This window comes from Typopeltis vanoorti, chromosome 3 (assembly GCF_054136105.1).
Source record: "Typopeltis vanoorti isolate ZY-2024b chromosome 3, IOZ_Tvanoo_1.0, whole genome shotgun sequence".
In the NCBI taxonomy this organism is placed as follows: Eukaryota; Metazoa; Arthropoda; class Arachnida; order Uropygi; family Thelyphonidae; genus Typopeltis; species Typopeltis vanoorti.
The window spans coordinates 70,695,762-70,712,344 of record NC_143551.1 but is presented as its reverse complement, the minus strand read 5'-3'; the positions used below and the strand labels follow the sequence as shown (position 1 = coordinate 70,712,344).

General features: G+C 33.8%; 1 protein-coding gene across 2 annotated transcripts in view; it reads left to right on the top strand.

The window, feature by feature from the left end:
• Positions 1–16,583, top strand: part of LOC150108248 (protein turtle-like) — a 1,021,857-nt gene that overhangs the window by 709,658 nt on the left and 295,616 nt on the right. For both annotated transcript variants that reach the window (XR_016548124.1, XM_090390663.1), the window contains exon 15: positions 8,868–8,949. Coding sequence is in view for 1 of the 2 variants with exons in the window: in XM_090390663.1 (XP_090246789.1) it covers positions 8,868–8,949 (82 nt within the window). In the remaining variant the exon portion in view is untranslated. The remainder of the gene's footprint in view (positions 1–8,867; positions 8,950–16,583) is intronic.

The window sequence follows — 16,583 nt, the reverse complement described above, 5'->3', positions numbered from 1 at the left end:
AAATGAATCAGTTAATCTCTGGAGTTATTAGCATCTCATTTAAGCTTCTTTGTCATCTCTCCGATGTTTATTCTCGAGTTTGTTTGCCCTTTTCTTGTCTTCTTTTGCTTGGTTTGGTGGATAAATTTTCTTTTTTGGACATCCTTGTGATGATCTTGTTTCCTCTAGTTTTTCCCTCGATAATTGTCAAGAGCAGGCAGGCCTTAGATTATTTACTCATCTGAATACTTGAGAATTTTTATCTTCCCTCCTGTTCTAAAAGATGAATCAGTGTCTGTGTTTCTGAAGCATAGAGTGTACAGTGCATGTGAGTTAAGTATTCTCTTCGTAAGGATTTTTTCTTTTAAGGTTACACGATGATCAGCATTCATATTTCCAAATTTAGGGACACAAAACACATGTGTTGAAATGATTATTTTACTTATTATTAATAAAATAACACTTGACGTTTCGACCCCTGTATTGAGGTCATCATCAGAAGGATACATGGGAAACCAAGCTATATGCTCTTGCACTCTATAAAGGTAAATTAAATCTATGCTGTTAATTAATCTTTTTCCTAGCCTGACCTTTAGTGATAAAAAAAATGAAATAAAATAAAATAAAATTTAAATAAATAAATAATTAATAAATAAAAATAAAAAACTACAATAAACGCTGCTAAAGTCCTCCTGTACTAAGATTACTAAGATTCTCCTGGATTTGTACAGTTCAGATTGTTATACTACAATTTTCTTCTGACCTTGTACAGTTCAAGTTGCTATTGAATGTTAAGGAAAAAAAATAAAAACACTTCACCAAGTCTTCTTGTGTTGAGATTTTTCTTTGGCTTGTTCTGGTTGCTATAAAGGTTGCAAATGGGTCCTCCACATCCTTGGAATGGTTAGACCATCATTTTTGTTCAAATTTGGATTATGCTTGAGCATTTCACATGCTTCTTTAAATTTCCTCACAAACCAGGTTTTGGTGCAGCGTAGGGACTTGGTACCTTTCTAATCAGTTCTGTGGTATGTTTGGAGTGCGTGGTCAGAAAGGCCGGTTTTTCCAAAACGGAGGTATTTAATGTGTCGTTTGTGTTCGTCCTTTCTAATTGGGATGGTTCGCCCTGTTTCCCCCCTAGGTGTGGAAGAGGATCTTTGGAAGAACTCTGAGTAGGTATCTTAATTTTGTCGAAAGTTTAAAGATGGTTTTGATGTTGTATTTGTGTAGTGTTTTGTCTATTTTTTTCGGAACTGCCTCTAACATAAGGTATGACAATAGCATTCTTGAAATCTTTTTTGTTTTTAGTGGTATCTCTGTGGAGGATCTTGTGAATAGTTTTTTTACTATATCCTTTTTTCATAAATGTATGGTTGATGATCTCGTATTCCTGGTTTAGAGCTTGTTCATTTGAACAAATCATTTGAGCTCTGTGTTTAAGGGTACTTATGACCCCTAGTTTTTGTGTTTGGTGGTGATAAGAATTTTTGTGTATATACTGGCCTGTGTGTGTGTGTGTGTAGGTTTGCGGTAGACTGAGAAGGAGAGACTGTGGGAGACTGAGAACCATCCCCATTAGGAAGGATGAACACAAACGACACATTAAATACTTCCATTTTGGGAAAACCAGCCTTTCTGACCACGCACTCCAAATACACCACAGAATTGATTGGAAAGGTACCAAGTCCTTACACTGCACCAAAACCTGGTTCGAGAGAAAATTTAAAGAAGTATGTGAAATGATCAAGCATAATCCAAATCTGAAAAAAAAAATGATGGTCTAACCATTCCAAGGAATGTGGAGGACTCATTTGCAACCTTTATAGCAACCAGAACAAACCAAAGAAAAATCTCAATACAAGAAGACTTGGCGAAGGTTTTTTTTTTCTTCTTCTTCTTTTTTTTTTTTTAACATTCGATAGCAACTTGAACTGTAAAAGGCCAGAAGAAAATTGCAGTATAACAATCTGAACTGTACAACATATGCAGAAGAATCTTAGTACAGGAGGCCTTGAGCTGAGTTTATTGTAGTTTTTTTATTCAATTTATTTATTATTTATTTATTTTAAAAAATTTTATTTTATTTTATTTATTTTTTATTTTTTTATCACTAGAGGTCAGGCTAGGAAAAAGATTAATTAACAGCGTAGATTTACATACATACATAGCTCATAGCAAAAACATGATGTTTGTTAAAAAAGAGAATCATGATGTCATTATATATTAACAGAATTGAAGAATTTAAAATATTTTAAGTTAAAACTTTGAAGATCTAACACAGATCTAATCCAAGAAGTTGGAAAATTAAAATAAGAGTTAAAAGTAAACGTCTTAATATGTTATAATAAGGAAAAGAAACATATATATATATTATTATAAATTCAGATCTAAGTTCGTAATCCAGGTCACATCTTCAGGAGCCACTTGTAAAAAGTCATGCCAGTCATTCTGATAAGCACGGAAGATGCATTCTGTTACAATATGTTGCATAGTCTGTCGTGGAGCACCACAGTCACATTCTGGAGATGTTTGTCTGTTCCATTTATAGAGAGTATCTCCACATAGGCCATGATTTATCCGAATTCTATTTAGTACCGTCCATGTTTTGCGAGGTAGATCTGATCCTGTGATGATTTGATCACCTTTAAAGATGTTATGCAAATGTTCTTTCGTATTTTCCTTCCATGTTTCTTCCCACTTTGATAAAGGTTTAAAATTATTTAGCAAGTTCTTCTGCTGCTCGTAGTGATGGATGGCAAGATTTCAATCTATTGACATTAAGAGTTGGGAGATCCTGATGAATAGGTAGGTTCGGATTACCAGCAATTTTTTGGAATTCACGGACTAAAGAATTCAATCTCATAGTTCTGTAGGAATAATGCCTGCTAAAAGAGGTAACCAATATGTTGGGGTCGATCTAATAGAGCCTGTAATTAATCTTAAGGTATTGTTCAATTGAGAATTGATAATCCTTGTGTGAGGGCTATTTAGCCACACAGGAGCACAATATTCAGCACTTGAGAATACCAAAGCAAGGGCTGTTGTCCAAAGAGTAGAGGCTCTAGAACCCCAGGTTGTGCCACAGAGTCTCTGTAGGATATTATTGTGTGTCCTTAGTTTATATGCCAAGTTTGAAAGATGTTGCTGGAAAGTGAGAGAACAGTTAAGTGTGACTCCCAAGTACTTAGGGAATGTATTATATGGAAGTATAGTGTTGTTCAATTCAATTTTTAGTTTCACATTTGCCAAGTTATTATTTAGATGAAAACAAGATATTACCGTTTTGCTCCTATTTAAACAGAGTCTCCATCTTTTAAAATATTCATCCAGAATAGTTAAGTCATCTTTTAGAATTTCTTCTGTACGACTTATGCATTTATGCTGTGTAGTTATTGCTATATCGTCGGCATAACAAAATTACCTTGACATAGTGACGGGAAGATCAGATATATACAGATTGAATAATAACGGAGATAAAACAGATCCCTGTGGCAGTCCATTATTTAACTTCCTTTCGCTGCTAGTTTTATTACCTATAATCACTATAAATCTTCTATCTCTTAGCATATTGTTAATAATATGGACTATTGCTTTACATGGGCTAATTTTATATAATTTATATAGAAGGCCTTGTCTCCAGACGGTATTGAAGGCTGTTGACAAATCAATAAATGCTGCTGATGTTTTTAAACCTTTTTGAAAACCAGCTTCTATGTGAGTTACCAAAGAGAGAACCTGGTCACAACACCCACGATTTGGTCTGAAGCCAACTTGTTCTATTGGGACATTTTTAAAAATTGTGGAGCTTATTCTATTATAAATAAGTCTTTCAAAGAATTAATAACAACAACTGAGGAGAGTAATAGGTTGGTAACTTTCCGGTTTATGATTAGGCTTACCAGGCTTTAAAATTGAAAGTACTTTTGCTTTTTTAAAAATAGTGGGAAGTTTACCAGTTGTAAGAATGTCAGTATAGAACTTTGTTAACCATAATCTTGCATTTCTTCCCAGATTAATCAAAAATTCTGGATGAATGTTATCAAAACCAGGAGCCTTACCAGGCTTTAATTCCTGTAAGGCTGCTTCAACTTCTTGCTGCGTAAAAGGGTGTGCAAATTTTGAAGTTATAGGTGAAGACTTGCTAAATTCTTTTAATTTTCTCTTTATATATCTTGTATGCTTTTTATTGTTTGGGATACGTGATATATTAACAATATGTATAGCTAGTTGATCTGGGGTGATTCTTGGTTGTTCTTTAATCAAAGGAGCACTACCACCTAGTTTCCTAAGAAGGCTCCAAGCTTTATGGCCGGAATGAGTAAAGTCTATACCTTCAACTGTATTTACCCATTTTTTCCTTTGGGATATATCCAAGTTTTCTAGGAGTTCGTCTGCTGTTTTTGGGTCATTGTTAATCTGATATTCATTATAAAGTAATTCACATTCTTTGCTCCAACCATGTATATAGTTATGTCTAATACCTCTAGGAATACTTTTCTTGGCAGCAAGCAGGACTATACCTATAAATCGATGAAAATTACTACTTATTGGAGATATCCAGCGAATACATTTGTCAAGTTCATTTGCGTATTTATTCCAGTCAGCCTTTTTTAAATTCCAGTGTGGGATAGGCTTTGATCTTACAAATGGAATGGAAATGCCAATGTCAATTAATACCGGTCTATGTTGACTATGAGGAAAGTCAGTTTAAGACCCTTCTCAGATTTTGCATAGGGTGACCTGAATTATTTTTGCTCACAAGACATAAATCAGGGTTATAGTCTCTTTTCCAGGCCGCAGATCTAAAAGTGCCTTTGTCTTTGGCATCAAAGACTAAGTGAAGATTATTTAGTTTGATCCAATCAACAAGTTTTTCACCACATTCATTGTTTCGAGCATAATTCCACTGTTCATGGTGACTATTAAAGTCCCCAATATAGACTGCGGGATGTTCAGCAATAGGAATAATTTTTTCCAGCCAAGGTGATCCAGGTGGCTTATAAATATTCATAATTGTAATATCTTGAACTTTTATCACTACTGTTATGTATGTTTTCTACAATATTTTGAGATAGAAGAAAATTTTCTTTAAGACGATTTTGCACATATGTTGCTATTCCATATACTTCATGATAAGTTGCACCAATAGCAGCGTAACCTGGAATGCGACCTCTTTTAAGGAGCTGTTCAGGATCAGCAGCACGTGTTTCCTGGACAGCAATCACATCAACATTGTTGGTTAACAATAATTTCGATAAATAATCGCATTTGGCTTTGCTAATAGATTCAATATTTAATTGACAAATATGTAGTGTAGGGCCAATGTTTCTAAATTCTGGTTTCTGGAAGTCACTATATTCAATAAATTAAGTAGACATCATTAAATTGGCCAGGAGGATGGACTGGCTGCCTATCGCTGTTGCTCATTTAGCACCATCCAGGGGACACATATAGCTTTAGGATCACTATGGACGTGAGCAACTTTGTCCCCCAGCATAGATTTAATTTACCTTTATAGAGTGCAAGAGCATGTAGCTTGGTTTCCTATATACATGTATCCTTCTGATGATGACCTCAATATAGGGGTCGAAACGTCAAGTGTTATTTTATTAATAATAAGTAAAATAATCATTTCAACATGTGTGTTTTGTGTCCTTAAATTCTTAAGGATTTGTTTATACTTTATACTACCATCAGCAACACAACATTTGTAGCCCTTAGCTATAATTGCTGTATTGCTGATGGTAGCTGTGCTTGATTTTATTTAATCTGAATGCTTGCTATTTTCTGTGAGAAGGCTTCCCGAATATCTGAATTTAAAACTTGTCAACTTTTATTTCTGTCAATAATTAGATCTAAGCTTGGTGGTGTTCTGATTATTGCCATAATTTTGTCTTTATGGTATTTATTGTCATTTTTATATGCCTTTGCTGTTAGATTTTTAAACTGTCTGTTACTATCTGTCAGCCAATTTTATTCGTTGCCATCTACAAATCTGATAAGACTTAATCATATAACACTTTTGGCATTTATCCATATTTTATTCTTTCCTAAACAGTTTCCATGATTATGTCATCAGCAAAGATATTAAAGAGTGCTATGATACCAGGCAACTTTACCTTATAATACCTCTCCTTATGTTTACAAACTCTGTAGTTCCAAAACCTAATGATAAAACTGCTTTTTGTTTTTGATAGAGGACTTTAATGAGAGGTATTAATACTTTGATACCATCTTTAATATATTAAAACATCTTGTCTTCATGGTACCTTGTCAAATGTCTTAGTCTACAAAGCAGATGTATGAATTTTTTCTTCTTGATTTATAAAGCTTTCTCCAAGTATACTCTTTGATGCTATTGCTTCTCTGGTTCCTTTCTTTTTAAGGAATCCAAACTGATCTGTTTTTATATACTTCACAACAGCATCTTCCAGTTTAGTTTTGATGATTTTTTCAATGTTATTCTGAAAACATGTGGGATAAGGCAGACAGCCTGAACTAATAGTACTTGTTTTCTTGAAGATTGTGATGATTATGAATGTTAAATTGTCTTGTGGCCATCTACCTCCACTGTAAATTTTCCTCACACATTCCTGTAGTTTATTAAGAAAGCTATCTCCTCCAGCTTTTAATAGTTCATTTGAGATTCCATCTATTCTAGGGACATTGTTATATGGAAGGAATTTCAATGTAGTATCAAATTCCACTTTAGTAAATTTTAACATGAGTTCACCTTGAGTATCTTTGTGTTGGATCACATTTGTGTATTCTTGTATGCTTTTGGGTGTCATCATCACCTTCATACTTAGAATTCTTCTATGTATTCCTTCCTGGCTTTTGATATTTTTATTTATTTATTTGCTCTTTTTTGTTCATTCTGATTTTTGATTTCTTTATGCAATAAGTTATTTCTTCAATGAATTTAGTTTAATCCTTTATCCAAGTGTAAGCAAACAAAGTTTGCACCTGAAAATAATAAGGTGGTACACCCGTTAGCAACTTGTATAGGTAAATATGACCTCTCTATTGCTTCTGCCTTAGTATCACCACTCTGGGTCTGCCTCCCACTGACGAGACCTCAATAATGGATATTAATGCATAGGAAATTAATACGTAGCAGTATACATGTCCACAAGGAGATGTGCTTTTCATTATGGGAGATACTGAGACAGAGAGCTTGGTTCACAAACTGCTACGAGTTTGCTACAAAGTTTGCTTACACTTGGATAAAGGATTAAACTAAATTCATTATAGTTTAACCAAGTGCAAAATAAACTTCCAAGTTATTTCTTCCTTTTTTTTCTAGCAAGTGCCTCAAGCTCTATGCACTTATCATTCCCATTCTTTCCTTGGTTTTTTCTTTTCTCTTATTCATTTTCGATCTGCTTAAACTAAAATAAATAAAAATTATATAACCATTATAATGAATCAAACAGAATACGCAAACCTTTTTGCATAAAACTACCCAGAACAGATGGAGCAACAAAAATTCACATATAAGATATGCCCAATTGTTAGTAGTAGTAGAAACAGTCCTACAAACTTGCCAAACACTTGGCAAAATTATTCCCTTCACAGGTAACTCACTCCTGTCTCCATTGTAAAAATATATGTTCACCTTAAAACTATTAAAAAAAAGTGTACTTTTTAAAAATTTCAGGCATCGTGATTAGCTTTGACATTACTGTTTACTAATGAACCACTAATAAATATATATTTTTTAACACAACGAAACTATTACTTTCCATTATTATCCAAGGCACATCTGAAAAGATAGCGACAATGCTTAATGAATATAAGCGTCATGTCATGTTCAAACCATACATCAAACTAGCAATCCTCATTCATTCATTAATCTAAGAAAAAACTTGATCCTGTATGCATGAAGGAGGGTATAAAGTGCCCTTTATTTGTGAACTTTCTTACTATGGACAGACAGGAAGATCTGTTGGCATCTGCCTCAGAGAACATATGAAATACTTTTTCCATTATTGTATTGCAAGTTCAGACTGCCAGACCATGCTTTTGGCATCTGCTCACACAGGATTAGATGGAAGGAAACCAAAGTGCTACACAGAAATCCTTAAAAGTTGGAGAGACTTTTTATGGAAATCAGCAGCAGGCATGAAATATTCCTCAAACTTCAACGAATATGATTGTATTAATTGACCAAATCCGGGAGGCAATCGTTTTAAGATCAATTTAATAATTCTAAATGTTTCTTTATTCAATAATATAGGTGAAAATTAGGACTTTAGTTCTTTTTGTTATCCATTACAATTTTTAAAACCCATTCCCACTAATAACTGATTGTTAGTATTTGGGTGGTGTGACAAACTATTTGTGCTCTGAAGACACAGGGTATAAAAGTAGCAAAATATTGGCAGGTAAAGAAACAAATAGTGTATTTATTTTGTCCCTTATTTTGTTCCTTTGTTCCATATAGTCTGGGTAGTGATTCTTCTCATAATTCATAGCATTACACATACCTGAGATGAAAGTATACTGTGTATTATGAAATAATAGGTAGACATGATGTAAGGTCAACTGTTCACTATATATAACCAGTCTGGTTCTGAAGATGTTTCATGTGCAGATTTTTGTTCACTTAACACTTAGTTGAAATAAGGAATATAAACAAGAATATAATTTCTTGTCAAGTATTATTTTAATTATTTATTACTATTAAATAGGTAAAATATGCACTTCTTTGGTGCATATTTTACCTATCTGTGTTTTACTCGTTCTTCAGAATTCACTTGATGCTTTTCTGTTTTTCTGCCTATTTTCATGCATTTTTAATTTTACATTTTGGAAAGATAACATATGGAATGTAATTTGTAAAGGATATGCTTTCTGTGTCTTAAACTTTTATTTATTTATTATAGCATATATGATGGTTACATGCCCTATAGCGGATGCAAGAAATGGAGGGCATTCTCATGCTGGCAGTCCTGTACCTCTCAAAAAGTAAGTATTTATACTGTTATCTTCCCATTATATGCCTTTTCTTTGTGTGTGCTCTTTGCAGTTATTGTTAATTTATTATTATTTTATTATTATTATTATTTTTTCATGGCAATCCATCCTTGAAAAGGTAAAACTTGTGTTATTCTTGTATAGTATAAGTTTATTAAGTATACACTAAATAGTTTTTATTAAATGTATACTTAATAAACCTATAGTAGGAAGCCTGGTTGGCTGGGCAGATAGCTAGATTGTAGATGGATTTCAATTTTCAGTATGACTAATTTTGCTTATTAATAGCCTAAAATGACTTGTAAAAGTTCCATATTTGGTCTGTAGAGTAGAGTTTCTAGATTTTCTAACTCTTATCTTACTTATGGTGCTAATACTAGTTTTTGATAGGTGTGTAACTTCTCATGGGATTCACATTAAAAAAAAATTTAAAAAATGTGCTATTTATTTGTCTCGCTGTATCTTGACATTCACTATTAAATCAATGAATTATTTAACGAACAAATTATCAATAAATTTTCATATTTTAGGAGAGAAAAACAACCAATATGCAAACTTCAGAAAGGTATTTATTTGCTACTTGCAGAAGCTGTAGTTTGTAACACTTATGTGAACCACTGCAATTTCTATGTTTATTATTTCTTAATAATAATAAAATTTCTTAAACTGCAGTAGTTCACACTTATGAGAACTATTATAGATGTTCAAATTCAACAAATATTTACTTTTCTACATTGCCGACAGCTACAAATATCTGAATGACAAAAGTTCACCAAATAATTGCTGTCTGTATGTGGCTATTAAATTCCATTCCATAATGTCCTTTAAGTGTGACTTTTTTTTTCTGCTGTACACTACATCTTTATGGTAATTTACCACAAATAAAGTCAGATGAAGTTATAGGAAATGAATGTTTGTATGAAGTGAGGGGGTGGGGAGTACATAATACTTCCTCATTGGCCTATCCACTAGTCAGGGAAATGCTTATCAAAAGGTATCCATGCAAGTGGTATCCATTGTGAGATCACCATCCTGCTTATTGGACGCTTGAAGTGGCTCGATAAAGTTCCAAGTTTGGTCTTTAAAGCAGGATTAAAAATAAATAAAATAATAAAAATGTTAAAAACAAATCTCTTAACCTGTTTACACTACTGGTGAACTATAGGTTTACTACCTTCCTTAGTAGGAGATATATAAATATTGAGGTACATAGCATTGCCAACATTCCTTCACTCCTGGGACCACATATTTTTCTGATAAATTCCAGTAAATTCACTACTTTTTCTAATTTTTGAATGAATGTTCAGATTTAGGATCAATACGTGAAGTTCTTTTTTTTTTCGTTGCATCAATGAGATCAATATATGAAGTGTTCTTTTGTTTTTGTTGCATCAATGAGATCAATATATAAAGTTCTATTTTTTTTTTCATTGCATCAATAAGATCAATATGTGAAGTTTTTTTTTTCCCCACTGCATCATAAGCTTGAATGATTTCCCTTCTCACTAACATCATAACCACAAGCCATTCATTTCCTGTCCATCTTTGCTTGCAATCATTCACAAAATGCATCTCTGAATCATCTTCGATTATTTCATGTCTCAACAAAAAAAAAAAATTTCTACTTAGCTATTTTGATGCAGTACATACTTGTCACATTGAAGTTTTACATGCACATGACCTTAGAGATTTTGCAGGCAATTATTTGAATTGCTGTAATACAGTAATTTTGTTCACTGATTCTTGAAATTTTTTTTGTGAGGTCCATTGAAAATTCATGTTTCCACAATTTTTCACTTCACATACACTTTAATAGTTCCAATACTACAAAATTATTTTGTTTTCAGCTTATCAAGCATCTTTCTACCTTGTAGTTCATGCTTTGCATTATGAACATCATTTATTTTTGTCTTGTACAACTTGCACCATCTATTAGAGGCACAATAAAAATTATATTTCATTATAACTGCAGGCTTAGAATATTTATTTAATAAATATGAGGATGTCTTTTATAGACACTATTATTTTAAATAAGAATAACAAAATAATTTATTAATGTAAACTTCCCATTTCCTGAACCTATAATGCTATACTAAGACAGACATTTCTCTTCTTAATTTATAGATAATTACTGTGGTGCTAACTCTAGTTTTCGATAGGTACGTTGCTTTTCACAAGTGAGATTCACATTTTTTAAAAGTACCATTTATTTGTCTCACTGAATCTTCACATTCACCATTAAATCAATGAATTATCTAATGAACAAATTATGAATCAATTTGGAATGCAGACAATGTGCAGAAAAAAAAAAATTCGCATATATAGGAGAGAAAAACAATTTTCAAACTTCAGAAAGGTGTTTATTGGTACTTGCAGAAGCAGCAGTTTGCAATTTCAATTTCAGTTTTTTAATTTGTAACTTATGTGACACTATTCATGTAACTTCAGTGGCTTAGTGGTTTGTTATGAATAATTAGTCTTTAAAAGAGGCATGAATTCAAAACAGTCTATGACAAGAAGAATTTTATATAGGTCCTTTTCAAGCAGGGCTAATTTAGCAAGTCTCAGGCTGTAGCACCAGTCTGATCTCTTAAGAAATAGCTTTGATCCCATCTAAGATGCAAAGAATACCTTTATAAGGGAGAGGCTTTTCAATTGAAGATAAGTTATCTGTTTACTATGAAAGTTGCAGAGTTTTTTTTCTTATATTACAGTGGCCAGAAGAATGCATACGATTAACGGATATAATACACTGGCCTTATAGCCCAGTTGTTTTGTCCATAATTCAAAACAAGACGATGTCATATGAAAATTAAGCTGATATGGAACTGAAGATTTCAAACTTTTTAAAAGTAACAGGCATTATAAATAAAATTTTTAAATCCAATTATCTACAAAAACACATACGAGTAAGAATCTACAATACAGTAGCTAAACCTATCTTCCTTTATGGCAGTGAGATATGGGCAATAAAAAAAGCAGATGAAAGAAGAATTGATTCATCTGAAATGAAATTTTTGTGCAAAACTGAAGGAGTCACAATAATGGATAAAATGAAAAGCAGCAAAATCAGAAATACACTTGGAATTACAAACTCCCTAAACAAAACAGTTATTTGCTATAGAGAAAAATGGAAAGACACCTACTGAGAATGAATAGAAGCAGAATACTTAAACAAATTCTAAATTACGCCAAAAGGTACCCAATGTAGAGGAAAACTCTTAAAAAGATGGAATTGAGTCTGGAATAGGCCACTTGGCCTATAAGCCTGGAAAGGAAGAACAACAACAACAACAACAATAAAATTCTCTTACAAACCAAAAGTGGACACACCTGTATATATTCATATTGCACTTGCAGCCCAAACTAGTGAGTGGCAAAAAATCAGAACAAATGCCTAAACTAAGAATTTATTGGTGACACACTTTGTAGCTGCAGTTACATGGCTATGATAAGTTCATCTACATGTTATTATTATATGACACCTCCATTGGTCCAAGAACACATCATGGGAGGGCACTCTACTTACGATAAAGGGAGATAGTGCATATGGCCTGAATGGAGGGACACAGTAAAGTAAGTATACTGTTATAATGCAACTGCTACACTATGAAATTACATTTTTTTTTATATGTACATAAAAGTATCAGTATAAAATAAAAGTTACAGATAAATATAGCATGTTGAAAGGACCAGTGAAATTAAAAAGAAATAAATGTTTTTTTTTATTGTTTGATTTTCCTGATTTACTACTGCATATATTTATTGGCACATGGTTAGCCGAGTTGTTACACGCTCCGCAACCAGGCATATGGTTGTGGAACGTGTCAATGAAGGAAATCGAATGTCTTGCATTCGATTTCCGTCATTGACGTGAAGAGCTTAGGATCTTTCTCAGACATAGCCAAGTTAGTCAGTCTTAGGCATGGACTACAGGGTTTTTTTCCCCTATATTCAGGGAAGGTATTCAGACATAGAATACCTCCAGGAATAAGGAGTAACCAAACTATTCTGTAGGATTTCAGATCCGAATGCCTATACCGTAAAAGGTGTAGGTCTACACGTGAATCAGGAAATTATATTTATTATTAAAGTATGATAAATTAATCCTATGCATGAAACATATTTGGTTTGTACAATGAACATCGAACAAACTTTTACACTCATGTTAGTTCACTGACTCTATCCAGCCACTCAGTTTTTACTATTGTCACATGAGATGACAAAAAAAAAGGGGTGGGGGTGGGGGATGCAAATATTAAAAACACTAAAGAGATGACTTGCTGATTTTGGGAGTAACTGAAAAGGTATTGTAAGGTGATTCGATAATAAGAAGTGTACTTAATGAGAAAGAGATTATTATTATTTATTATTATATGGGCAACCTCCATGGAGTCTGAAGACCCATTGCAGGAGACTCAATCTATCATACTTCTCCTTGAACCCATTAACAGAAAAAGCACTCACAACTAGCAACCCATTTCACTCATTCACCACTCTCCAAACAAAAAATCTAGTCCTCATACCCCACCTGTATTCAATTTCCAGGGATGACCCCTTATTCTGGTCCTTCTAGCCGAGTGCTGAAACATTTCCCCTGCATCTATCCTATAAAATCCTTTAAGCAACTTAAACGTTTCTATCATTTCCCTTCTTTTTTTTCTCCTATCAACCAACTTCTGCAATCCACACACCTTCAATCTATCCTCATAGGACATTCTACAGGCCACTCATCATCTTGGTCACTACACTTGAATCCTGTCCACTGCTTCTTCATCCCCAAGAAGCCCAGGGAACCAGATTTTGAGCACAGTAACCCAGATGTGTGCATATCAAGATCTTATAAAGAGGAAATACAATTTCCTCTTTATAAGATCTTAGGGCTACCTTAGCAATATGTCCTCTAAAATAAATTTAGTTTAATCCTTGATCCAAGTGTAAACAAAGAAAGTTTGCACCTGAAGTATCTTCAGGACTGAGGCAACTCATGGTAAAGGTGAACCAAGCTCTCGTCACTCCTTGTCTTAGTATCTTCCATAATGCAAAGCACATCTCCTTGCGGACATGTATAATGCTAAGAATTAAGGGAAGAGCCACTACCCAGACCAGTTTTGACCTTTATTGAGGTCTCATCAGTGGGAGCCGAAGGTGGTGATACGAAGGTGGAAGCAATGGAGAAGTCATCTTTACCTATATGAGGTGTCTCACCTTATTATTAAATTACTCTCAGTTTAGAGAAAGATGTTGACTAGGGTCCAGAATCAGAAATGATGGTAAATGTGAAGATGAAATTAAAAGAAGGATAGTCATGGGGGAAAAAAAACAATTCTAAACATGACAAAAATTATGAAAGATAGAGGTGTGAGTAAGGCCACGAAAGTTAGAGAATTGTCAAGCAATGGTATTTCTAGTATTTTATTTATTTATTCATATGGCATGAATAACAAAACATGCAGTACAATACACTGTCATTTTAAAAGCAAATATAATTAAGAATCATTTTAAAAACCAATAAAATTAAAAAGTTATATCCATATTAGTCAAATAGTTCATAGCTTTGGGAATAGCACTTAGAAAGTCCGACTTGTCTTCTGAATGTGCGCTAAGATAACATTGGGTCACAATATGGTCCATGGTTTGTCTTTGAGCTCCACAATCACAATGTGGGGGATGATCGTTTACCCCATTTAAAAAGCATATCCGTACATACACCATGACCAGTTCGTATTCTATTAAGCTGAGTCCAGGATTTTCTTGGAAGGTTTGAGCAAGCATCAAAACTTTCTTGTAATTTGTTGAGAAAAAATTTTGTAATATCATCTGTCTGGCTCTCCCACTGTTGTTACTTTTGCTTCAGGTTGAATTTCCAGTAATTATATATAGATGTGAAAGCTGGATTATTAAGAAGAAAGACAGAAAGTGAATTGATTCATTTGAATTATGGATGTGGAGGAGACTGTTAAGAATCTCATGGACTTCAAGAATGACCAATAAGAATATAGCTTTAGAGAATATAAAGATAAAATGTTCCTTGGAGACGATGATCGCTAAACAGAAGTTGATGTACTTTGGACATATTATGTGAGCTGATGAATCATTGGAAAAAGGCAGTTATATTGGAGAAGATTGAGGGAATGAGAAGAAGAGGAAGTCCACAAAATAATTGGATGGACAACATAAAAGAATTTACCAACTTGAACTTACAATTACTGAAAGAAAGAAAAGGTAGATTATGATGGAGACCCTTTGTTCACAAGATCACCAAGAGTCAAAAATGACTGGATGGAACATAACAACAACAAAACATGAGCAAACAACTATTCATTTGTTTACACATATTGTACAAGAAATTACTATAACCATATGATTGCAGTCCTTCAGATCATACAGTACCGAAAATTCACACTTTTGGCATTTTGCATGAATATTCTGACTTTGACAATTCAAAGTCAAAATTCCACCACAGGATGCAGATGTGATATATATCACATCTTCAGCCTCATTTACCACCACAAGGTAAATGAGGCTGAAGCATGGACCATAGTTGAGCCTAAATTCCTAAATAGTGCCACCAAGTAGTTAAACTGGATGATATTGGCTGTTGGTCTGAAGTTCTGAAGATGAGTGCCTCCCAAATTTGGGGCAGTTTCATACAACCAAATTTGTTGAGGTTTGGGAAGTTTCTTGAAGCAGTTTCTAGGAATATCCTCTCATATTTGTATTTGCTGCAATGGAGTGGAGTGGCCTTCTTCCAGCTTATGCTATGGTTGGTGTCCAGTGCATTGTGAGCAAGTATTAAGTGGCCATAGTGGTGGAACTGGATGTAGTTAAGTATTTGGCAGTTTTGATGTTGGCTGTCCTACTTGCATGGCTGTAGTAGAATAGCAGCTTGCAACTGCAAAAAACCTGTTTTTTTTTGTACTGGATTGGAGGTCAACTGAAGTAGGTCATTGACATATAGCAGGAAGAGGGTTGGCGAGAGGACAAAACCTTGTGGTACCCTGGCATTAGTCCTGAGACAGACCAAATATTGTAATACTACTGCGAATTTTCCTCACAATTGCTGTAAGTGTTGCTAATTGTGAGAGGAGTTTTTCAAAATAAAATAGATTAAGAATTACCTACATTATTATGAAATAGATTTCTCCAATGTCATCGACAATTTTGCTAACAGAAAAGCAAGAAACATAACATTTTAGAATGTTGAAATTAAAGTTTTGCTTCAAAAATAAACATAGTTTAATTTATTTTCCTATATGTCATTTTGACTTTTTGTAGTATTTTTGGTGTATTGAGAGGGGCGGAAAACTCGGGATTCGCCCCGGGCGGCGAAAGCTCTAGCTACACCACTGAACACAACTACCTATCATACTGCTCTTTAAACTGTTTCATTGACGAAGCACTCACCACCACCATGTCACCATCACCCAGTACCATCGGCAGGGTGTAGCATAGAGGCAGTGCGGCTTAATAAGGGCACTCGTTCAGCCATATTGTGGCAGGCGCTGATGCTACACTAATAATTCCCATTAGTATAGCAAGTGCGGAAAGAAGTTTTTCCCAAGCTTAAACTGATTAAAAATTATTTGCGAATGGCAATGACCCAAGAAAGATTGGTTGGTCTA